Raw genomic sequence first — 24,849 nt, 5'->3', positions numbered from 1 at the left:
CAGAGGCAAAACTAGCCAGTGTGGAGAGACGGCCATCTAGCGGGACAGCTCCTTCCCCTAACGAGATGCTTCATCAACTTCCTCAGGGAGCGAGGACTTTTATCACCACAAATACATCTGCCTCATCTCCACCGTGTGGTGGTCCGAAGTCTACTCTGGCCAGGAGGTCCCGCTTTGCCCATTCTAATCGCAGGTTAGGCTCTGTTGTCTGGCTTCACGCAAGACGGTGTTCCCAGAAGTGGCTCGGGGAGGGCAGTTGCTACCTCTGGGTGATGAAATTGGCAAGTCTAGTCAAAGCCTCGTCCAAACGGCTCTGGTTTCTATAACTACTGCGTGGATCCTTACAGATGTTTCTATGTTCCTTCTTTCTGATGGAGTCAGCTGTTCCCAGCTCCCTCAGTGCTGCCAGCTCCTATTGGCTTCACATTTGCCAATACAGTACATACACTTTACAAACTCCTCCATTCTGTAAACTTTCTGGCATATATCGGACATACGTTGAGCATTTACTATGTGCCCGGAACTGTGCTAAGAACCGTATCCTTATTTCCTTTAATCTTCACAATGGCCTGTAAAATAGATTAGATACGGTTGACCTTTGAACAACTTGGGTTTGAACCGTGCAGGTCCAACTAATGCACAGATTTTTTCCCCAAAAGTAAATACTACAATAAAATCTGCAGTGTGTTGAATCTGAGGATTCAGACCCATGGATATGTAGGAACCAAACTGGGTAGGTGGAAGGCCAGTTGTAAGTTGCAAGTGGATTTTCCACTGTTTGGAGCGTGGAGGGTCGGCATTCCTAACCCCCGTGTTGTTCAAGGCTCAACTGTGTTACTGCTCTACAGATAACACATCATCCCCTCTGCAGAGCAGCCTTCCTTACCAGCCTAGACCCAGATGCTGGTAGTCATTGTCAGCACCACCCATCTGACTCTTCCTAGCCTGAAATTTGTATATATCTTTTAGGCTCTGTGCCCTGAGAGATAGGTAACCCTTTGGGGGCAGCAAGGGCAAGGCCTCATCCTTAGTAAAAAGGTGCTCAGTGAATCCTGAGCAGAGTTGAGGAGGTGGCCCTGACAGTCAGCCTTACCTGGGTGGGCTGGCAGATGATGGTCAGGGGCGTCGTGTCCCCCAGGCCCTGGTCGTCATACTGCCGCCTCTCCAGGATGCCATCCCCAAATGAGAGCGTGTTGGAAGATGATGTATTTAAGATCGAGTAAGAACTGCAGAGGAAGACAAGGAAGATGTTAACTGCTTTGGCCAGAAGTCATCAGCACTTCATCCCTGGGCTCAACGGGACTGTGGGAATGAGTAGGAAACACTCCCTGGGGCAGTGCAATGGTTGGGAAAGCTGAGCAGGGGGCATCCCATGCTTGCAGAGGAACATCTTTTTAAAAAATTGTTTATCGAAGTATAATTAACTAACAATATTATACTAGTTTCAAGTGTACAACATAGTGATTTGATATTTTTATAAGGAACATCCTGTTTCATACTGAAGTCTTGCAGTTAATAAATTAGTGGTGGATGGATTTCTGTACTTGGAACAGATGCGTTCATCCCTCTGGGCAGGGATGGGGCCTGTGATTCTGTGCTTATTAGGATGCCACAGGCGTGGCTGGCACCCAAAGCATGCTGCAGAATAATGAGGTATCAATTTTGTACCATTGTTTCCAGCTCTTTTTTCTGGCTCAAAGAAATAAACAATTCCTGTTGCCTTTCATCTTTTCCATGGTGATTTCCATCTGAACTGACAAATAAGAGGGAGGATTTTGACCGTCTCCACCACTTTGCCTGTGGCTCCTAATGGTCAAGGAAACCTTTGCCCATTACCCCCTACTCTACCTCCTTCCGTTTCCAAACCCCTCCCCCATCTCAATCATACCTCCAACAAGATGATTAAATACAGCATTTTTCCAGAGGAGACCATTCTCACCAGATGTGTAGAGCTTTGAGCCAAGAGCTCTCATTTCTGGATGTAACACTGTAACTACAGAAGCCCCAAAAGAGGTCTTGCTGAAAGACACGCAGCAAATCATGCTGTGTTTAAATTATTTTGATTAGTAAGGCCTCCAAAAAGCTTTATCTAATAAACACTGCAACTCAACTATGGTGTTAGGCAAATCCAACAGACAGCTCCTGCTGCATCACTGGGCAGCGTCAAGGGAGAGCATTTAAATTTTAGATTTCTTGCTTCTTTACAACTAGGGTAAAGTTCCATATGTATAGAACAGCACTGAATCTAAAACAGCCATTAGCTTTATGGTTATTTTTTAATTTTTTGGGGTTATTTCTAAGGAAATCTTGTGCCATTCACACAGTCTAATAGGCTGGTTGTTTTCCTTTATTTTAAACTGAGACCCTCCCAAACATCACACAGTTAAAGAAAATTCAGTTTCACTGTCTGATTCATCAAAGCTTCAGGGCCTGAGATGTCTGGATATATGGAATCATCCTGACATCTTGCTTGTACATGTTCCCTAATTTCTTTACTTTATTACAGCTGTGAAGACACTGATAGAATCCCTTCTCTCTCTCCTTCAGCTCAGCCGGCAGCGAGACTGCCAGCCTCCTTCTCTTCTCAACTGTCACTGTAATCAAAGGCCCCGACTCACTGAGGCAGTTTGGGGCCATAAGTTCCAGTAAGACAATAGTCAGATGCTTCATGTTGAGTGCAGAGTAGGGAGAAAGCTGCACCTGACGCCCGGAACATCTTCTCAAGCATCGGGGAGACACTGGCACCTCCCTAGGACACATCAGGGCTGTGTGTCAGCCGAGCAGGACCGGCCAGCTTACCCCAATTTAGAGGACATGGTGGGGCTTTGACCAATTGATACATATCTGGAGATACTCAGAACCAGGCAGGGTGCTCTAATAAGGGTGGTAGGAAAATATTTCCTTAGGAGGGACTCGGAAAACTGAGGACAGGGGAGGAAGAGTTGTGAAGGGCTGCTGACCCCAAGTCCCTACTTGTTGCTTGAATCCCCTCCGCAACTTCCCATCAAGTCGGCCAGGTCATGCTTGAGGACCCCGTGGCTCTCCCTCCCCCAGGCTACCTGTCATTAGGGGTGAAACAAGGCTGTCTTATAGCAGCTGGGCCCTGCCTCTCTGAGTCATTTCCACTTCTGGGGTTAATTAGGAAAGTGCAGTTCTTCTATAGGATCGCTTTTGTGGAAGAGACATTTGATTTGACAAGCATGTAAGAGAGGACTAGAAAAGACAAGTTAGAAAAAAAAAAATAACCATAAAGCTAATGGCTCTTGTAGATTCAGTGCTGTTTTATACATGGCACTGATCCACATAAAGCTAAGTCCTTTACAGCAGTGTTCACACACGCCTATAAGGGAAATGCAATTATTATCTCCATTTCATAGATTAGCAAACTGAGGCTCAGAGAGGTCATGTTAGTTGGCCAAGGTCACACAGCTGGTGAGTGGGAGAGTCAGGATTTGAATCTAAGACTACTGGAATAAAAACTCAAATTATTAATTACAATGTCCTAACACCTAGTATATTAGTATTTCCCCCACTCTCAGCCGGGTTGGCTGTGGCAGCTGATAGTGAAATTTCAGACATGGTTCCCAGGGAAATAACATCACTAGTAATCTCTCAAAATAAAGGGAGATGACACACAGACCTCCCTGGGATCCATGGACTGAGGTCACCGAGGGTCCCCCCAGTTTCAGCTGAGCTCTAACTTGGGCAAGAGTGGGTTTAGATGCAGAGATCTGAACCGGGTCAGCAGAACTTCTCCCACATACTCTTCCCACAGGGAGCCCTACTTTTAAGAATGTGATCTGCGAGCTGTATATCATCAAATAATCTTTTGACTCTCCGTTTCTTCACGTATGCTTCACTTGTTTTTTTTTTTTTTTTTTTACAGGGATAAAACGGTGACTTTGGAAACCCAACTTAGAAACATTTCTGAAAAAGCAAAGGTCTGGGGGGACTTCCCTGGTGGTCCAGTGGCTAAGACTCCGTGCTCCCAGTGCAGGGGGGCCCGGGTTCAATCCCCGGTCAGGGAGCTAGATCCCACATGCCATAACTAAGACCTGGCACAGCCAAATAAATACATAAATACTTAAAAAAAAAAAAAAAAGCAAAGGTCTCGGGAACACGAGGCAGCTTTGACCTTCCAATTTGTGCCCCCAAATGCTGGATGTTCATTGGGTTGGGGTGGGGATGGGATGGGGAAGGAAGAGGAAGGGTTGCTGGGGAGGCAGTTATCAAGGAAGAAGATATTCCTTCCCATCTCTGGGTTTGTGGTTTATCTGCTTGCTGCTAACCAGGGTAGGGGACCGTCTTTTCTTTTCTCCCTCCAGGCAAAACACTCACTGAAATTGCCCGTCTCTGTTATTACTGTCATACAAGAGAAGCAGTGTTACACACCATGCAGCTGGTGCTCAGAGCTTCCGGCGCTCAGTCACGTTGGCACATGGCAAGAACAAGAGGGAGGAAAAACAAACCGGCATGCACACCCTGGCCAGATGCCCGAGTGCACCAGGAAGGGCTGGCTTTGAACTTCTCCGATTAAGAAACATAAAAGAGGAACAAAAGGCACCTCTCCCTCAGGACAAAGCTGGTCATACAACACAGGTCACTCTCAACATGGGACCAGGTTGGTTTGGGGGCAAAGCAGGAGTGAGGGATGGGTGGAACGCTATCACTCTACAGAAAACTTGGGTGGGGAAGGGACCGCTTGCCTTTCTAAGGCTCTGGCAGTTGCCCGTTGCCACAGAAATGGTCTCTGTCATCTAGGCATTCACATGCCAAGTCTCAGGACTTGCTCAAGGTCACGTCACGGTGAGGGGCGCTTAGGTTTCCTGACCCTTGCAAATCCTTTCACTACTGGTCTGGCTGGCATAGTGGGAATCTGTCGTGCTTCTCTGGGGAGTCAGACCCCTCTGTGCAATGACCCAAGAAAGAGTGGACAGAAGCCCTAAAGACTCAGTGCTGGGATGACCCACACTGAGGCCTCAGTTTAGTCTCCAGTCAGGAACTCAGACAGATGTTACATGCAATGGGGCAGGCAGAGTGAAGCAGGGCAGGCCATCTCCCATTTTTCTCATGCCCCAGCTCAGCCCTTCCCTGAAAGTCTGGAACCAATAGGGCTTTCTTCCCCCTCGGACTTCATTTACTGGTACTGCTGCCCTGCCTGTCCAGGATCAAGTCCGTTTCCCTGCCACCTCCTCGAAGTCCGCAATGTTCTTTGAAAAGCAGCAGGCAAAGAACTTAGCATCTGCTTACCCATGAAATATCCAGGTGCTGCACTCGTCAGCCTTGGTGATGTAGTTCTCAGGCAGGAGTCCGGAGCAGCCTGTGGTTAGGGACGTGCCGTAGATCCAGCCCTCGCTGGTGCTGGTCTGCTCCGTGGGCGACATGAAGATGAAGTCCCCAGGGACCAGCTCCAGCTCATCGTCGTTCTGCGGGGTGTAGGGGTAGATCACCTGTAACGTCTGAAAAAGGAGGAGAGGGATGCGTGAGGCCCACGTCTGACCCGTTCTTCTGAGCGCCTCCAGGGCCGGTCCCTGTGCTCTGCTCTAACAGGGCACACGTCCAGAAGCTGACATTGACAGGTGCCCCTGGGGCCTGCAGGCTCTGAGGAGATCTGGATTCAGATCAGAAGGCGTTTCTTCTCTTTTCAGGGTACTGTGAGTATGTGCTGGTGCTCCTGGCTGTTTCCAGACTTTCCTTCAGGCATGTCTTTGCTTCAAAAGATACGGGTTTTAGAAATTCATCTGTAAACCTGTAGGCTCTCCAGTAAACTTCTATACAAACGGGGTTGGACCTAGTTTTCTCTGCTCCGTCTGCCGGGGTAAGGGCCATAATAGACCCTGGAAATGCAACTCACGGGAAGGGAGTCTTCCATGCAGATGTCACCGATGCCCAGATGGAGAGACTCCCCTGGGAAGGCTTTGGGAATGAAGTGTTCTCCTTTCCACGTAACTCAGCGGCTTAAACAAGACATGGTCCCTGCCTTCAAGAAGCTTTCTTTAGGGCTTCCCTGATGGCGCAGTGGTTAAGAATCCTCCTGCCAATTCAGGGGGCACGGGTTCGAGCCCTGGTCCAGGAAGATCCCACATGCCGCGGAGCAACTAAGCCCGTGCGCCACAACTACTGAGCCCACGTGCCACAACTACTGAAGCCTGTGCGCCTAGAGCCCGTGTTCTGCAAGAGAAGCCACCGAAATGAGAAGCCCGTGCACTGCAACGAAGACCCAACGCAGCAAGAAATAAAATAAATAAATTTAAAAAAAAAAAAAGCTTTCTTTAAACCTCCATTTTTAACAAAGGCCTGGAAAGAAAAATATCCTTCACAGCCATCAGTGTGTCATGTCTGTAACCAGCTTTTGTCACTGAACAGATGGAGACCACGTGTTCCTTCTTTGGGCTCAGAAAAAGCCCCCAGGGCCAACCTCAGGCTATGCCACTTGGCTGATTTATTCCACTTTTTGCCTCCTTTTCTGGTATATAGAAACATCACAGGCATAGGCATGAAGATACTTCGGAAAACATTTACTTTACTACATTTTTGTTAACAGCAGGAGACCTTAATAGTAAGGAAAATATTTTCTGTGTTTCACAAGGGCTAAGAGGGGCTGTTTTATCAGCTTTTCCTTTGATCTTGAAGCTACTAGTGGCAGGCAAAATATTCTGGTTCCCACGTACAGGTTTTTAACTTTGGCCTCTGTTTTCTCATCTGTCAAATGATACCTGGACTGTAAAAGTTAAATGAGACAACCTAAGAAAACTCCTGAGGACTCTGGTACACAGGAGGAGCATAATTATTTCTATTGACCCATGATGGCTGGTTTTCAAGGGGTTATCTTTCCGTCCAGCTGATGCTGACCCCTGAATCCTGTGCTGGGTAGGCTTGTGAGCTAATCAGCTCACTGGGGTCAAGCTGATACATCAGAGCATGTCATAAAGAATTTCTTTCTGGAAGTTGCTAATGAGAGGAGCCAGTAAAAATATGATTTTTTCCCCCAGAGAATGAACATGATAATGCACAGAACTTGACTACCTGCTCCACTGGATTTCTGACGTCCCCTTCAGCTCTAGATCTTCTTCCATCCCATTCCATCCCATCGCCTTCCCACTCCTCTGCCACATACTCACTCAAACCATGTTTCCACACTAACCAGGAAGGTTTTTTTGCTGGATTGTGAAAACAGCTTAAAGAAAAAAAATATTCGCAAGCAATCTCTTAAATCTATAGGCTAGGTATGTGTTGAGACAACAAAAGGAACATTCCTTTCCCTGGAACAGGGTGGAGAGAGGCACCAAGTCACGGGGAACAAGTCTAAACTCAACTCAGGTTCCTTAGACACTCAAGGGCAGCACAGTCCTGGCTAATGATGCCTTTGACTCAGCAGAAGCGTCTTTTCTTTGAGAACCTCAAAAATGACTTGGGAGAAGAACTCATTCCTCCTTTCACTTGAGGGCGCTGGGGTAAGTATTCTAGCTCTAGGCGATCTCCAGGGAGATCGAGGCACAGAAAGGAGCAGAGGGGACACTGTGTCCTAGGCAGAGAGTAGTTGGACAATAAGGAGCTTTGATTTATCGAATAATCAATAAAAAAAAAATCAAGGTATTGCAGCAAATCTCAAAATTATAACCGGTGCCCAGGTCCCCATAGCCCTTTCCCACTTACCAAAAGCATGTGCAAAAGTCAGCCCAAGTTTGGGAGATCTCAGCTCATGTGCCTAGTTTTGTCCTATGTGATACTCTTTTATGTTTAGCACCTACTTGTAAGCACTCTTGAGTCTGTCTCAAGTATGTTTTCCCTCCCTTCCTACTTGGGGACTAAGCTCAAAGTTTGCTGACTGACATCTTGGGAAGGGCAGGTACAGCCCCATGTGATGACAGGAACTGACCCTCTTTGCCTTTGAAGCCCTTTTTACTCTCAGTAACAATAACAGCTGTGGCAATTTTGTCGTTGTCGCTATGCCCACTCTGTGCTGGCTCTTATGGTAGCACCTTTCCATATGTCCTCTAGTTCATGCGACAGTCCAGCAAAATATCGTGGGCATTCTGCACACGAGAGAACTAAGGACTGGATTATTTTCTAGAAGTTGTAAAAGCGAATCTAACCACCGCTAAAGTGAGGGAGCCAGGATTTGAAGCCGTGTGTGCCCAACTCCAAAATTTATGCTTTTTCTGTAACTCTGTCCTTCCTCTAGATTTCTAGTGCTTGACACATAAAACTGGCATAGCACACTGGGATCACTAACGTGGAAGAGATGGTGTGAAGTACAAGCAAGCACTTGCAAGCCCACATCAAGTGAGCATCTGAACAGCAGAGGGGTGAGACCCCAGAGGGTTCCGAAGCATCACTTGCTGAGTGTCCTTGCCTAAACCACTGGCCTTCTCCGGACATCTGTCACCTCACTGGATCAGTTAATCAATCCTGCCTCCTGGGCACAGGAGGAGGAGGAAGGCAAGTAGAGGTTTACATATGCAGGAGGGGACAGCTAAAGCCAAATGACCTCAGATGGAGAGCTTTATCAGGAGGAACAGTAATAAATGAGCTTTTACAAATAAGAGATAAAAAGAGGCCATGTTATTTTTAGAAAATAATTCATGTGGGTGCTAGCTGCCTCTTTCCCTCCGTGCCAGTTGAGCAGAATGTGGGTCAGGCAGAAAAGCAATTACCCTCTGAGTTAACTGGAGGGCAGTGTTGATTAGAAGATATTCCTTGGAAAATTCCATCGCCACCTTCCTTCTCTTAGAAAGGTGACTTCTCATGGTCCATTGGCATGCCACCCTTGACTTCTTTTTCTCTGCCCTCAGAAGGAATCCAATCAGCCACACCTCTCTTGTTCTATTCAGGGCTCATGCTAAGCAAGTCCAGGAGACGTCAGAATTCTGAAGTAAGATTAAGCCCAGTCTCCTTGCTGTGTCTTTACAGAAACTTGCATCAAATGACTTGGAAGGAGGACATGACATTCCCATCAGCAGAGCCAGACAAATCTGCACGTCCCTGACACTCTCGGGCCCCGCGCCCTGTCCTGGACCTTTGTCACGGGTTGGCTCTTCCAAACACTTCCAAAACAACGATGAGGTCGCCTGACCTAGACCCTGAATTTCTAACTCTTTTTCATATTTAAAAAAAAAACATCTAAAACAGATGTTAAAAGGTTATGTAAACTAACAAAATATCAGTTCTTTTGCTGAAAAACTAGGAAACAATTTATACGTATGTTTCGTAAATGTAGTTAAACTGGATGACAATTTTCGCAAACTCTGTGGTCTTTTTTTAGATGGGCTGCCCGTCTTTATTGGTCAGAACCTCTGGCTTCTGGCTTCAGTTCTGGTCCTAAATTGTTCTTTAGCTTTGGACCAGCCACTGAATCCCTATGTCTCAGCTTCTCCTTCAGGAAAAAAAGGACAATAAGACTCTTCAGAGATGGCACGTGCTTGTCCTGGAAAGCAATGTCAATTCCTTCAAAAGAAGGATGCCAGGACCATGCCAATCTTTCTGCCTGTCCTGGAATTCAATTGTCCCTCTCAGATCTCCCATGTGATGCACACAAACTCTCACAATATGTGGTCTGTGCTTTCATTTCATATGTGTCTGTTCTCTCTTCCCTGCTAGACGCAAATGCGTTGAGGACAGGACCACATTTTAAAATTCTAGGGAATTCCCTGGTGGTGCAGCAATTAAGAATCCGCCTGCCAATGCAGGGGACATGGGTTCGAGCCCTGCTCCGGGAAGATCCCACGTGCCGCAGAGCAACCAAGCCTGTGCACCACAACTACTGAGCCTGTGCTCTACAGCCCTCAAGCCACAACTACTGAGCCCACACACCACAACTACTGAAGCCCGCGCGCTCTAGGGCCCGTGTGCCGCAACTACTGAGCCTGTGTGCTGCAACTACTGAAGCCTGCATGCTGCAACAAGAGGAGCCACCGCAATGAGAAGCCCGCGCACCGCAACGAAGAGTAGACCCTGCTCGCCGCAACTAGAGAAAGTCCACGTGCAGCAACGAAGACCCAACAAAGCCAAAAATAAAATAAAAAATAAATAAATAAAATAAAATTTTAGTATGTTCCATGGTAACTTGCATGCCATAGATACTCAGCAAATATCTGTTAGCTATGTGTTCAGGGTTTGTTTGGATTTTGTTTTTTTTTTGTATTTAGGTGTTCTCCTCACCTAAGATCAGGATGGTGTCTTCTACCTGTTAATACTGTGAACTGATAGACTATTTAAAAATTTATCAACATGCTTTTCTATCTATTCTCCCATTTCATTTCTATGTCATTCCAGTAAGGTTGGCAGGGCAGACAGAACAATGGGGATATTGCACAGCTCAGCCACTTGGGACCCAGAGACAAGAGATGCAAGCTCAAAGCTGCCCAGTGAGCTGGCCAGTGCCTGGAGGAAATTCCAGGCCAGATGGCTCCTGGGCATGACTTCCCTTTGGTGTCCATCTCCCCACAGCAGCAAGTGCTGCTGGTGCTGATGGTACCCCGGCACCCCTGGCAGAGTCAGGAGCCCCAGTGAGACGTTACCTCGTGGTTAGCAAATCGGATATCCCGGGAGAATATGGTCGCCACCCAGTCGCACCCGAGTTTGACGTCGATGTTCTGGGCGAGTTTCTCTAGGGTGGGCAGGTGGCTGGCGTGGAAGTGGTAAGCCAGGGTCACGTGCAGCTGCTTCTTATGGGGTTCCACGTGCACTTCTGGAAGAAGGAAGGGAAGAGGCAGCTGTTGCATCTCGATGGCGAAGACAAGGAAAAACACAGAACGGTGCCCCGATAAATCTGTTTCCCAAATAGCAGAGGACAGAGTCCCTCGGTCAGACAAAACCTGTTTCTCTCCTTCACAGCAGTGGAATAAGAAGTGGGGTGGGGGGTTAAAAACCCACAGTCCGAGAGAGAAAGAGCCACACGTCTGGCTTTTCTGCACCAGCTGAGAGACAATCATTTTGATTGCCGGCTGCTCACAAGAAATCCAGATGAGTGTCACTGGCCCCACCATTCAGACGAGGAAACCGAGACCTAAAGGGATGAGCTAATTTATGTGGAAATAAGGAGCAAATTTTGTCGTCATGGGACTCCCAAGGTTATCTTGCCTTCGTTTTGAAATCAAGCCTCTTAGCTTCTGGGTGGCTCTGATGGAGAAATGAGGGGAAAAGATGGATTATTTTCAAAGTTTAAAACAGGGTTTCTCAACATCATTTTGGACCAGATAATTCTTTGTTATGGGGGCTGTCCTGTGCATTACTGGGTGTTTAGCTGCAACCCTGGCCCCTACCCACTAGATGCCAGCAGCACCCCCCAAGTTTTAACAATCAAAAACAACTCCAGACCTTGCCAAATGACCTCTGGCGGGGAGATGGAGCAAAAATCACTCCGATTGAAAACCACAGGTTTAAAGTATGCAGACTATTATTCTAAGACACCCTAAAAAGCAAAACAAAAGAAACCAGCCTACCTACACAAGGCAAGAGCTTTTATTTGTCTTTTGTCCGTCTTTCAGTGAGGGAGAGTCATCTACTGTCCAAGCTCAAACACCAAAGAAGATGCAACTAGAGGGAATTTAGGGAATTCCAGAAATTAAGGGGCTTGCTCAAGTCGCACAGAGGTAGAAGAATTGTAGAAGTTGGGGCTGTGGTTTTGAGTACTTTTTCTGTTATACTGCATGCGTTTCTTCAGTGTAAGACCCCCGAGGCGAGGGCTCTGTGTCCTATTCATGGATTATAACCCCACTACCCCCCAACCTGTGCTCAGCACCCCACGGGCTTTCAGTGTTTGTTAAATGAATGAAGACACACGGATGAATCTCCTTAAACCATCAAGGATGGAGGATGATACTTCATCTACTCGCTGACGGAATCTGGGTCTGCCACACCTCTGAGTACCACGACACAAGTTCTAGGGCAAAGACCTGCTGGTCCGCTTTCCACACTGGGCCACCCAGTTCTCCGAGTCACCAGCAGGGGGCCGCACCGGGGCCGAGAAACCCGCCAAGCCGACCGGGCCTTGCAGAGAGGACTCAGATGGCTGGGGAGGAACTGGCTCGCCCGGCAAAGGGCCCGCCTGCCTGTCCCTCGATACGCGCTTTATGAACTGGCCGCATCCTGGCTGAGACCTGCTTTACTCACTTGTGAATGATTTGGGTTTTGTGGCTACAACATTAGATTTGGTTCTTGTGGGAGTTTTAGTGGTTTTGACAATAGCTACTGTGGGATGAAAAGAACCATTTCCCTGAGGTGGAGGGATGGGAATAGGAAATAATCTGCCTATGAGGCCATGTCTCTGAAATTTTATGCTCCTGTGAAGGGGGCAGGCTCCACCGAAGTCAGAGAGCAGAGACGAGTCCCTGGGGATGAAGGGGTGGAGGTGGGGCGTCTAAGGAGACCAGGCTCCCAATGCACAGAGGTGACCTACGGGCCCGGGTTCCTCTGAGTGTAGAGACCTCGCTGGGATCCTGTTCAGTGATGCTGGGCCCTCACCACGCTCTTCCTAGGGTCCTGAGCCCTATTTGGGGGTTTTCTGGTAGAAAAGGCCACTGAGAAAAAGGCCCCGAGCTGGGGCTGAAAAGAGCAGAGTGGGACACAGGCAGGTGAGGTGGAGGCCAAAGGTCAGGAGCCCAGGGAGCAAAGGGCGGGGCTGGCCAGCTGGGGCCTCTGCCAGCACTGCGTTCAACACTCAGGACCCGGGTGGGCAGCTCACGCCCTCCGCTCTGGTCAGGGCAATGGCCCCACTGGTCCCATCACCCTGCTCCCTCCTGCCCGCGCTCATGCCGCCTGCCCTCCTGCGGGGCCCTATTCCCATCCGCTGGATCAGCGTCTTCCCGGGGTGACTGTCTTTTCTTCTGTGAAGGGGGCCCCACTCCATCACCCCATGGCGGGATGATGGCCTCTCTTCTCACAGCTCTTATGACACGGTGCCTGGAGAAACCACCCCTTCTTCCCTGTTGCATTCCTCATGGACAAACACACAGTAGGTGCCCAATAAATACCTGCTGATTGTGATTTCATTCTAAAGGGACCAGAAAGACTCCCCCACCCATTGTCTGTCTGTCCCACGGCAGGTGAGGCTCTTGCGGAGCTTAGGGAGCTGTCTGCACCCGCAGTCACACAGGAAGACTTTGCAAACCTCTGCCTCCTGTCCCGTCGTCTCTCTGCCGCCCGCCTTTAAGTCAGCACACATCCTGAGCGTCCCTCCAAACTGATTCCTTTGACGGTAAACCTCAGTTGTTAGCTTGAACTGAGACCTCCCATGCAAAGAGCAGGTGACATTGTAAAGGGGCAGATAGGGGCCCTTTTGAGGCTTAGGGGCCTGTCTACTGGGCTTCAGAAAGTCGAAAGGTGTTGGCTCAGTGGATTTGATTATTACTGGATGCTAAGTGGTTCCACTCTACTCTCTGTGCTGTGGACCCCCTGAGCAAAGACCTCGGTCCACACGGAGGGGATGGGGAGACCCAGATTAACACCTGCCTGGGATGGGGGTTTGGAGGAGGAAAAGAAGGTTCCTTGGGAATTCCCTGGTGGTCCAGTGGTTAGGACTCCGCGCTTTCACTGCCGAGGGCCCGAGGTTCGATCCCTGGTTGGGGAGCTAAGATCCTGCAAGCCAGGCAGCGTGGCCAAAAAAACAACAACAAAAAAAACCACACACAGAAAAGTTCCTTATTTCTGAACAGGGAGGAGATGGTGGGGCTGCAAAGGAACACATTTATATTTCAGTGGGAACAGTCATTTATGTACCTTCAGTGTGGGTGTCAGGGAGTAGGCACTGGACCTGCTCTCAAGGAGGTTAGCAGAACTGTAGCTGAATATTTTTTAAAGGGGCAAGAGGTGTGGGGTCCTGCAGGAAACGGCTGTGTTCTTGGGCATGTTCTGCCCATTCCTGCAGGACCCTCTACCTCCCAACTCCACCCTCCTCCTCCACAATCATTTCCTGTCCCTTTCCTTCCCGACTTTTCAATTCCCAGGGCCTGGGGCAGGCCTGGCAGCTGGCAGCTCACCGGTTTTGGAGGCAGCCTCCGCAGCAAAGTCAGCGGCAAACTTCTTGAGGACCTCTGCACTGTCTTCCTTCACGAAGAGGCCGATGAAGTTGGAGGAGGTATAGAGCTCCAGGGGCAGCGGGGCTGAGAATTTACATTTCCAGCGACTGACGGTGGTCTGCAGGGCTTCCCCCAGGGCGTCCACCTTGCTGTCCTCACACTGGCAGGGAAACAAGAGGCTTCGTTCAGAGACAAGGGGAGATGTCTGCCGCTACTTAGCTTTGGCATCCTCTGCCCAGAGCTGGAGGCTGCTAAGTGAACCATCATTCCTGTCTGTGAGCAGGGAGAAGACCTGCCGCCTCCCAATTATCTGGAAACGGATTATCCAACCGGTCAATTAAACTGGGGCGATGGACAACCTCTCCCCTCCCTCTCTCCCTGCTCCGATGTGCTCCTCTGAGCCCCGCCAGAATGCAGTAGGGCTGGTCCAGCAGAAAGCAAGCATGAGGGACATGCCAAGAGAGTGTACAGCACCCCACGATAAGTTGTTGTGTGTTTTCTACAGTTTTGCATCGTTTGTGCCTTTTCTATTCCACTTACATGATCCAAAGTTGACTCTATCTCCACCCCCATGATACCTGGGAAGAATGAGGTCCCAAGAGCTGCAATATCCTCCCCCTCCCCCGCCTCCCCAGAGCACTAGAAGAAAGAATGGGAGTGTCTAAAACTCTGAATGCTTTTGAGAAAGATCCTGGATGACTAACAGGAAATGATCATCATTTTAATTTTCAGCATGAATGGTAAAAGAGAAGGTGTTAGGAACATATTTTCACCTATAAAAGGTGGAAGTGGGGAGAATATGAATGAGATTCTGGAAAAAACAACCCCCAATATTAGAAAAACATATTGTCTTAAAATGCTACCATTCTGCTTCATTGTGACTATAGCTGGACGCATCAATTCTTCTCCATCTCTGCAGAGAACCAAAGTAGATGAAATATGTTTACATTTATTGGAACGAGAGGGATTTGATTCAGTCTCTGCATAAGCCTCATGGCAGCTAGAATTATGGGCTAGGTAACTATGGCAGGGGAAACGTATCCTAGCCATCTCTAGAAAGATCTAGCACGGTAAAACCTGCGGATGGTGTGCAGGAGGCTAAAGTCGCTCCCCCCATCTGTAGACTACGTGTTTCATCCCCAGCTCTCTAATGTCTGCTCCTTCCTCGTGAGAGGGGAGGGGGATGACAGACAGGAGAAGCTAGGTTAGAGAATCCATTCCCCTTGTGGCTACCAGACCAGTGTGTCACCCAGTGGGTCACGCTTGTCCCCTGGGTCCTGAGGAGCACACGCTCATCACGATGCTACACCAGACCCGGGGTGCTCCGAGGCCTCGGCAGGTGTTAGAAAGAGGACCAGGGTGAGCAGCCGTGGACCTCACTGATTCCTCAAAGGCTCACCCAACTCTGGAGCCCGTGACTGTTTCTGCCCACATCCTGAGAGGCTCCCAGCTTTGACTCCAATCCCCGGGGCTGGAGGGATGCAAGCGCTCTGGGGTGGGGGGCTGCGGCTCACCATGAAGAACTGGCAGAGGGTGATGTGGGGGAAGATGTTGTGCGCCTTGTTCTTGCCGCAGATCTGCTTTGACTGCTGCCAGAAGTCGGAAAGCTTCTGCGCTAAGGGGCCGGTGGGGCGGAGGTAGAGGACGTACTCCCGGGGCAGGGGGTCATCCAGGAAGGGGTCGCCGACGTGGGAGAACAACCTGCCAGAGAGAGGGGGGCCGAGCACGCCTCACTTGAGAACCATGGAAGCAAAGGGAGAACTGACATCAAGGTCCATCTTGGGCAGCCTCCACCCCGCCAAGCACCGCGAGCGGGAGGGTTTTCAGTTTTGTACTTTAAAAATCCATCCCTCGAAGCTCACACTTTGTAACCAACTCTCAGATGCACCAACTTCTCTACTGCTGCCTGTCCTATCGCATGGGCATCCCACGACTCCCTAAAAAATCCTAAGGCCGCGCTCCAGGAAGCGTTTCGGATCAACCCCAAATCCTTTCCCAGGCCACCAGTACTGTTCCAGCCCGGCCTGCCCCTCCAGCTCCGTCTGTGATTAAACGCATGTGCCTCCAAAGATGAGGGAGGCTTGGAGGGTCGCCTTGTGGGGTCGGCCCTGGGAGCGATATCCTCTAAGGTAAGTAAGTAGGATATTTCTAAATCCATTTGCCTGATATCTAGGATGGATCTTTAAGTGCGTGGAGGAGGGGGCGGATATCATGACAGAGGCTCTCTGTCTTGGAAATGCTCTGAATTTCTTTCGACAGCTCTGAGGAGAGCACACTCTGGGGCCAGGACAGAGGAGGCCAATGGCTTGATACACAGGCTTGTCACGTGGTCTTTTGGTTCCTCCCCCTCCCCCCACCCCCGAAGGGTCCATTAGAGACAGGCTGCACAGCCCTGCTCATCCACATACACTTAGAGTTAATTACATGCTATTTTCTCAATTTATTTATTTCATACCAACCAGTCACATGCTGCCTGAACACTTCTTCCTCCTGTGGATGCCAAGGCTTTTTGTCTGGAAGAAGAAATCAGATTTCTATTGTTAGTATTTTTAGCCTCCTATCAGCTTTTCCCACTGCAGTGGCAAGAGTTGGGTGTGAAGCAGGCACTGTTAAGCCTCCTCAAGGGTGTAGGGGAGACACCTGCAGCAGGGCATCCCCCCAGGGGTCACAGCAAGGCACAGGGACGTTAGGACTTGTGATTAATTTCCATGTAATTAGCATTGGATTTGCACGCAGCCTAACAGCCCATGCCGTCTATTTTTAGCCGTTTCCACATTAGACTTTTATTTTTGCTTCCCTAAAGGTTGTCATGTCTTGCTTTTCCCTCCTTCCCTTTCACCCACTCACTCTTCCTGACCCAGATCCCCTACAGAGCATTGTCTCATTTGCAGCCTCCTGGCAAAGTGTGCTAGAAAATGGTGCTTTTTTTTTTAATTTTTAAAATTTAATTTAATTAATTTATTTTTTATACAGCAGGTTCTTATTAGTTATCTATTTTATACATATTAGTGTATACATGTCAATCCCAATCTCCCAATTCATCACCCCACCCCCACCCCCCCGCCACTTTCTATTAAGGCCATTGAGACTTGAGGCTAAATGCCCACAAGGACAATTGGTCTGGTTTAAATCCAGTGCCTCCTCCCACTTTCCTCCAACTACCACCAGCAGCCTTAGACTGGATCCATCGTCTCCAACAATTTTACAGACATCTTTGGGAACGAGTAGCACTGGGTAAAAGGGGCTGGCTGGAGAAGGGCAGCTATCACTCCCACTGCGGGAGAAACACTCAAAGTTCTGTGCACGGTGGGGCAGGGTCACAGGGTGGCGCTGGCAGCGAGTCACAGCCCTGCACATGAGCGTACGAGGAGAGCGCTTCTGAAACGTCAGACAGGTCTCCAAAAGCCAGATAGCTCTGGGTTTGTATCCAGCTTTGCTACTTGTCCGTCCGTTCAGGCATTCAAGTTTATGTTTGCTCGGTACATACCTACTGAATTGCTATGACTTTGTCAGCACTGTGCTAGGCTCTAGGAATACATTGAGAAACAAGACTTATATGGTCCCTGCCCTCATGGAGTTTTCAGTTGAGCAGGCGTGAAAATGTCAATTGCACAAATAATTATTTAATTACATGGGTGGTCAATAATGCAATGAGGGGAGAGCACAGAGAACCCTAAGCACGTAGGATTGGGACACCTGATCTGGGCTGAGCTGAAGGGGAGGGTGGGGTGGGCTGGGTGTGAGGGGCTGTGGTGATGGAATTCACCGAGTACCTCTCCTCTACAGTGAGGAGCCTTGAACAGTGCCTGACTCACTGGAGGCGATCAATAATTGGTTATTCCTGTCCCTTTATACTACCCCAATTCAGGGTCCTTGGGAGAGAGAAGAGAGGGCAGGAATTTCTAGTTTAAACTGATGCTCTTCCCAAGCAACCTTTTCCTGACTGGCTGCTGAACCCAACTCCTCCTGCCTTTTCCTGGTACCTCTCTGGAGCAATGAGAACCAATGATGCTGTGACAGTCACAGAGGGTCAGATTGGAAGGGACCTAAGACATCAACTGGGGCCCCAATTTCTTCACTTGACACAGGGGGAAATTCAGGTAAAGGAAGTCAAGTCACGTGCTCAGGGCAGGCTGGCTACGGTGAGTGCTGAGTGGAGGGCAGATTCCAGCCTGATTCAAGGCCAGCCGCAGTTGCTCTTTTCCACAGTCCAAAGACAATACCTTCTTTTCCCCCATGAAACTCTGAGCACAAATACCAAATGATCAGAATAGAAAAATCTGCACAGCTAAGTAGAACGGCATTCTAGAAGACAAGCCTACTTACAGTAAGCTGAGGTTCTGAAGAAGGAAGACACTCCTCAGAACCCCTTGGAAGAGAAGCTGGTGCTGAAAAAGCTGGAAACACAGGAAACCCCCTCCTTCCCACACCTGCATAAGGTGCTTAATTGTTGCCAAGATGCAAGCCCTGTTTCCTTTACCACTTACTAGACAGTCAGAGGTCACCTGTTTTGCTTTTTTCAAATCCTCAAGCCGTGTACCCTCAAAAGAACACAAAACATGGTCTTTTAGAGGTTAGAATCTTTGAGGGATTAAGTTCACCAAAAAAAGACCCATTGTTTCAAAAACAATTGGGAAAAGGAAAGCTCGCTTGTGGTACGATGTGCTATTTATATAAAGGATCCAATTTTTTTTTTTCCTAGGCTCTTCCCCCAAAGAAATATATTTTATCTGAAGTTTAATTTATTTTTCCTTCAGCACTAGGAATGTCCTCTGGAAATGAAAGATCTCATTAAGTTATGGTCCCTGTAACTCAAAAGCCAAGTTTTGGAGAGGATTCAAAGATACAATTGAGAAAGATAATGAAAGGTTTGGGTAACAAGGCTGTGGTGAAAGGCTAAGGAAACACCAGTTCTTCTTTCTGAAGAAGACAAGTCTGAGAGGTCTTCAGTGTTACGGAAGGTTATCATATCTGTTGTAGCTTTCCTAGTGAGGGTCAGCCAAAGTAAAAGAAGCTTTGGCAATAGCACAAGGGGCTCAAGTTAGATTCCAGAAAGAACGTCCTGGCAGTAATGTGCTTTAAAGTGGCTTTTTGGTTCGGTTTGGTTTGGGGGAAGTTTCTAGAAAGTAGTTACCGATCTGAAACAGGTGTGTGATTCTCTAGGCAGGAGGCTGTAGGAGGAGTGATAGCGCTGCTTCCCTCGGGTCCTGAGTCAGAGGCTGAGCTCTGCTCCTCCTTCATCCACTGCCAGGCTGATAGTAGTTTGTGCTGAGTTTGTTCCCAGAATTCTGCCCACAAAACAGACTGAACACAGGCAGTGGCAGAACATCTCTCCGCTCCATCCCACTGAGGAAAGCCTGTTGCCATAGAGTTGCCACCTCCATGGTCCACCGGTGGGGCAAATGCCAAGAACAGTGGGGTGTGTGGGGTGGACCCCAAACACCAGGCTGAGCTTGAACAGCTGCTACCCTCAGAGTGACTCAGAAGTCGGCAGAGCCCGCTGGGCAGATAAAGGGGAAATATCCCTTTAAACTCCAAGGAGAGTACTCCAGTCATTGGATCAGAGCAGCCATTGAGTTGGGACTTTCATGGTAAGAATCAGAGGGACATGTGAACCACTGAGGTTCTGCTATTACATGAGAGCACAAATTTGACTTCGGACCCTGGTCCTAACCTTCCCAATTATGTCTAGGGTTCATTCTTAGCGGAGTGTGGAAAAAAAAAAGAAGATGCAAACTCTAATGCCTGCTAATGATGGGGAAGAACAGCACAAAGCAGATAAAAGCAATGGCTCATCAAAACACTCAGGCAAGCAGCTGTGAGGAAATTAGCCAGATGGGGAGGAACGAGTAGCACACACTGATAGCCTTGCTTCACTGCGGCTGCGAGGGCTGGGATTCCTGCCACTGTCTGCCTGCAGCTCGGTTGAATTTTGGGTCCGTGGTGGCTCTGGCCCCAGAACCATGGCTCTACCCAACCATCAGGGTCACAGTTTGTGGGAGGCAAAGCAGCATCCTTCCTTCCTCCCTCCCACCCTCCTTCCCTCCTACTTTCTTCCTTCCTTTCTCTTTATTTCCTTCTCCTCCCAAGGAACTCTTACCAGGAAACCAAATGTACCAATAAACCAAAAATAAAGCCAAGAGTTTATTGGGTGTCGCTGTCTCAGCTAAAGTTTGACTGGTTGGAGCCCTTTCAGAGACCCTGGCCTCTGGTACCCTCGGCTGGATTCGGGCCTGATGAGTGGATTCGGGCTGGTCCCACGTCCGGGTCCAGCAGGATCCTCACTCCCTCTTCAAAACACAGGTTCTGGGCTTCCCTGGTGGCGCAGTGGTTGGGAGTCTGCCTGCCAATGCAGGGGACACGGGTTCGAGCCCTGGTCTGGGAGGATCCCACATGACGCGGAGCGACTGGGCCCGTGAGCCACAATTACTGAGCCTGCGCGTCTGGAGCCTGTGCTCCGCAACAGGAGAGGCCGCGATAATGAGAGACCCGCGCACCACGATGAGGAGTGGTCCCCGCTTGCCGCAACTGGAGAAAGCCCTCGCATAGAAACGAAGACTCAGCACAGTCATAGATGGATAAATAAATAAAGAACGTGAATTTCTTAAAAAAAAAAAAAAAAAAAAGCACAGGTTCTGAGCCAGACTGGAATTTCCTGCTTAATTGTCACCCAGGCTGACTTCCTCTGCAGCCACCCTGGTGCTCTGGGCTCCACTGGGGTCTCTGACGCTCTCGGTAGTTCAGGTCTTCTCAGCCGAGCACCAGCTGTGTGCTAGGCCCTGTGTTATCACCAGCAAGCAAAGAAGAGGGAAGGACGGTCCTGGACCTCAAAGAGTTCAGAACGTAGATATACAAGCAGCTTCTTACAAGGCGATATGTTAATGGCCACAAGAGATGGGCCGAGGGTGCTAGGGCAGCTCAGAATAGGGATGCTAACGCAGTAGTGGGGCATTTTGGGGGGCTGAGGGTCTCAAATTGTCCGCAAAGCTACCCGAGGTCAGGACACCACAGCAAACTCCGAGGTGCCACGGGAAATTGCTAATTTTGGAAGGAAACAAAGCCACCTTCATCATCTGTCGGGCATCCCATAAGCTACTGGTTCGAGGTAGTTACAGTTTCTTTTTTTTTAAACTTTCTATTTTATATTGGAGTATAGTTGATTAACAATGTTGTGATAGTTTCAGGTGTACAGCAAGGTGATTCAGTTATACATTCACACGTGTCATTAGTAAGTAGATGCAGTTCTTTAAGAATGAAATAAATATTATTTTTCTTTCAATTTTGTGTATTATTTTTTCACACGGTCCTTAAATTGTTAGGAGCGACTTATTGAGTTGTTTGGATCTAGCTACTAAATACACAGAACCATTTGGTATTTATGTTGGTCTACAAGCTCTATGTAAAAACTACTCAGACTCTAAGGGTGCTATGAACTGAGAAAGTTGGGAATCCGTCCAAGAAGAAACAATGATTGATCTGGATCTTAAAAGCAGAGTCAGAGCTGGCTAGAGAAATCCACAAGGAGAGAAGGGCATCTGAAGCGAAGACCACGTCAAGAGCTAATATACGAAGGTGAGAGACAGCATTGTATGGGCGGGGAAGTTAGAATCTGGTGATACTAGAGCAAAAACGGCAAGGCGTGAAGAAGGTAAAGATGAAGCTGGAAAGGGGACAGCTCACAAAGGTCCTTGTGCTATTTTAGAGCTTGGACCTGATTGTTTTATGCAGCGGGGGACAATGAAGGCATGATCAGATTTGCATGTGAGGGTCAGATTTAAGGGAGATAAACTGTATGCTGGAGACTATTTAAAAGACCTTGACAATCCATCAGAAGAGGGACACTGAGTCTTGAACTATAATGAGGATGGGGATGTTGAGAAAGACGTTTGTGTTGTTGATGGAATGAAGCTTGGAGACGGGTTAGCAAATGTAGCTTGAAGGCCTGTGTGGATGGCGCAGACACCCCTGAGTGAGAACCCAGGGTAGAAACAAGTTTGGGCTGGGGTGCTAATGGGCGATGAGTTCAGTTATGTCCCCTGGAGAACCTGGGGGTCTGGACTAAACACATCTAGACCAAGTATCATTAACAGACTCCGGGCCTGGTTTAGGGTACCATATCCCAAAAGCTTTCTCTGTTAGCTTGACTATGATTCCTTGTCTCTGTTTGGAAGCCAGACACTTCTTTTAGGCTACCCATTGAATTCCTATTTCCTGTCTAAGGAATAACTTCAGCTCCAAACTTGTTCAATACTGAGGTCATTAAATACTCAAGCCATCCTTGGCTTAAGCAGAGAGGTTACCCAGACCCCCAGGTTCTCCAGGCTGACTCGTCTCTCACTCATAGAGGGGAGTTAATCCCTTACTTTATTGCACTTGACAAAACTCAAATATCTGACACCTGTAGTAAAAAACAACAGGCAGCATATATACTAATGTAAATGGTAATATATTTCCTCAAAATAGTAAGACCTTGATTCAATTAAGTAGAAAACAAATTTGTTGAACTTTCCAGTTACTTGAAGTTGTTCGGTCCTTGGCTTTGGTTTGCTGGTAGATGAATGCTCATGGCCTTGGCATCCCATCTCTGTGCATTGGTTCTCTGTGACTAAGGACTTATTTGTGCAGGAAAAGAGACAAGGGGTCAAGTAGGTAATCCTCCAAGTGGGTAAAGCTCCCTGTGCAACCAAAGTTAAATTATATCTTTCTTTTGTGTAGCTAAGACAATCTCAACTTTTAGAAACATTTGAAGCCAATATAGGATTTTAAAAAAATGTTCTCAACATCCAGGATACCAATTGTTAAATTTGCGACATCTAATACTGTGAATTTAATTAAAAGATGACCTAATTAATAAGATATCTCATTCTTTTTCCAGGATCTGCACTAGACCGGGCAAACAGATAGAATCCAACTTCTATTTTTCTTGGTTTAAGAGTCTAGTCATATAAAGAGGCCACTGGTGCCACTAAGCCAAATTGAGGAATTCTTTGAGGGTGTATCTGCAAAGCAGACGGTGCTTTGTAATGTGGTTTTAGGTGGAAATACAGAGGCTTTTATTGTGCTCCATGAAGAGTTACCTGCTCAGTGCCAGCTTCTTTTTTAAAAATAATTAATTAATTAATTTTTGCTGCTGTGCACAGGCTTTCTCTAGTTGTGGCGAGCGGGGGCTACTCATTGCAGTGCGCGGGCTTCTCATTGCGGTGGCTTCTCTTTTGCGGAGCAGGGGCTCTAGGCACGTGGGCTTCAGTAGTTGTGGCACGTGGGCTCAGTAGTTGTGGCTTGCGGGCTCTAGAGTGCAGGCTCAGTAGTTGTGGCGCACGGGCTTAGTTGCTCCACGGCATGTGGGATCATCCTGGACCAGGGCTCGAACCTGTGTCCCCTGCATTGGCAGATGGATTCTTTTTTTTTTTTGTTTAAATGTAAAGGATGACCTATTTTTTTTTTTTTAAAACTCTGGGGTTATTTATTTATTTATGGCTGTGTTGGGTCTTCGTTTCTGTGCGAGGGCTTTCTCTAGTTGTGGCAAGCGGGGGCCACTCTTCATCGTGGTGCGCGGGCCTCTCACTATCGCAGCCTCTCTTGTTGCAGAGCACAGGCTCCAGACACGCAGGCTCAGTAATTGTGGCTCACGGGCCTAGTTGCTCCGCGGCATGTGGGATCTTCCCAGACCAGGGCTCAAACCCGTGTCCCCTGCATTGGCAGGCAGATTCTCAACCACTGCGCCACCAGGGAAGCCCCGGCAGATGGATTCTTAACCACTGCGCCGCCAGGGAAGTCCCAGTGCCAGCTTCTTCATGGATGATTTGAGGCAGCTTGAGCCTGCCTGAAGCTGACAGCTATCCTGAGAACAAAGGGCAAACAGGTAACTCTGCATCTTTGTTCTGTAGTAGGAGAAAAATAAGGATAAGGAAGTCCACGATTGAAGGCCTTCTATGTATCAGGCGCTTAGACGTTAAGCCTCATGACAAATGGTGAAGCCGGTATTGTTAGAAGCCTCCCTGGATCGGGGTGGCTCTACCCTGACAGGTCAGCTGTCCAGTCACCTCTGTGGTGGTCCCAGTCCAGGGGCTGGTTCTGGAGGCTGTGACCAAAGTCTGCATCAGTCAAAGGAGTATATTGAGTAGTCAAAGCATGAGCCTAGAACCCTGGGCCGCATCTCAGCCAATGGCCTCCAAACTCCATCCTCTCTGGAAACCCAGGAAGAAGTGGCCCCTAAACCTCTCACTGGGTGTGATCCTGGAGATCTGGGGTGCCTTCCAGGTTGTAACGGGACTTCATGGCAAGAGAGAGTATCCCCCATGAGCAGAGCCCCCCATCAGGAGCAGTAGGGTATGAGGACGGGGTGGAGGAACACAAAATCCAGAGCAGACAGGAGTCCAGGCTCCCCAGTGGCCAGCGATGGGAGATGCTTCTAGAGTAACGAGCGTCACCCCCTGAATTCACATCCTGCAGCCCCCTCACCCATTATTGCCTATTAATCGAGACTTCAGTTTCTGATATGGTTACCCTCTTGGCTACCAGTGGCCAATAAGATCCTTACAGATGTAATCCCACTTTTAATTGATGATCAGAGGCCAAATGAACGTGGGGGAGCGTTTGAGGAGCAGCTAAGAGCTACGCAAGCCAAGGAGGGGGCAGTGGTGGTATTTTAGTAAAAGTTAAATAAAAATAAAGGACAGGCCGAATACTGTTGCCCCAGTGGGTCCTTGCAGCTAGAACACGGGCGCTGGTTTGCAGCTGCCATTTCCCCGAAGGAAGTCATTTCCCAATTTGGAGCTTTAGTTTTTTCATCTCCAAAGAGGAGGTGATGAAAGTGCACACAAGGAGGTTG

General features: G+C 48.5%; 1 protein-coding gene across 2 annotated transcripts in view; it reads right to left on the bottom strand.

The window, feature by feature from the left end:
• The window catches only part of UBASH3B (ubiquitin associated and SH3 domain containing B), a 140,937-nt gene that overhangs the window by 17,262 nt on the left and 98,826 nt on the right, over positions 1–24,849 (bottom strand). Inside the window, exons 2-7 of one of the 2 annotated variants that reach the window (XM_057553716.1) lie at positions 16,474–16,531; positions 15,533–15,719; positions 13,980–14,178; positions 10,521–10,690; positions 5,251–5,459; positions 1,094–1,226 (exon numbers count right to left, since the gene is read on the bottom strand). In XM_057553716.1, coding sequence (XP_057409699.1) covers positions 1,094–1,226; positions 5,251–5,459; positions 10,521–10,690; positions 13,980–14,178; positions 15,533–15,719; positions 16,474–16,531 — 956 coding nt within the window. The remainder of the gene's footprint in view (positions 1–1,093; positions 1,227–5,250; positions 5,460–10,520; positions 10,691–13,979; positions 14,179–15,532; positions 15,720–16,473; positions 16,532–24,849) is intronic. The other variant, XM_057553715.1, reaches the window with a different exon arrangement.

This window comes from Balaenoptera acutorostrata, chromosome 9, assembly GCF_949987535.1.
Source record: "Balaenoptera acutorostrata chromosome 9, mBalAcu1.1, whole genome shotgun sequence".
Classification (NCBI taxonomy): Eukaryota; Metazoa; Chordata; class Mammalia; order Artiodactyla; family Balaenopteridae; genus Balaenoptera; species Balaenoptera acutorostrata.
Note: the sequence above shows the minus strand (reverse complement) of the source record. Positions and strands in the feature narration are given on the sequence as shown.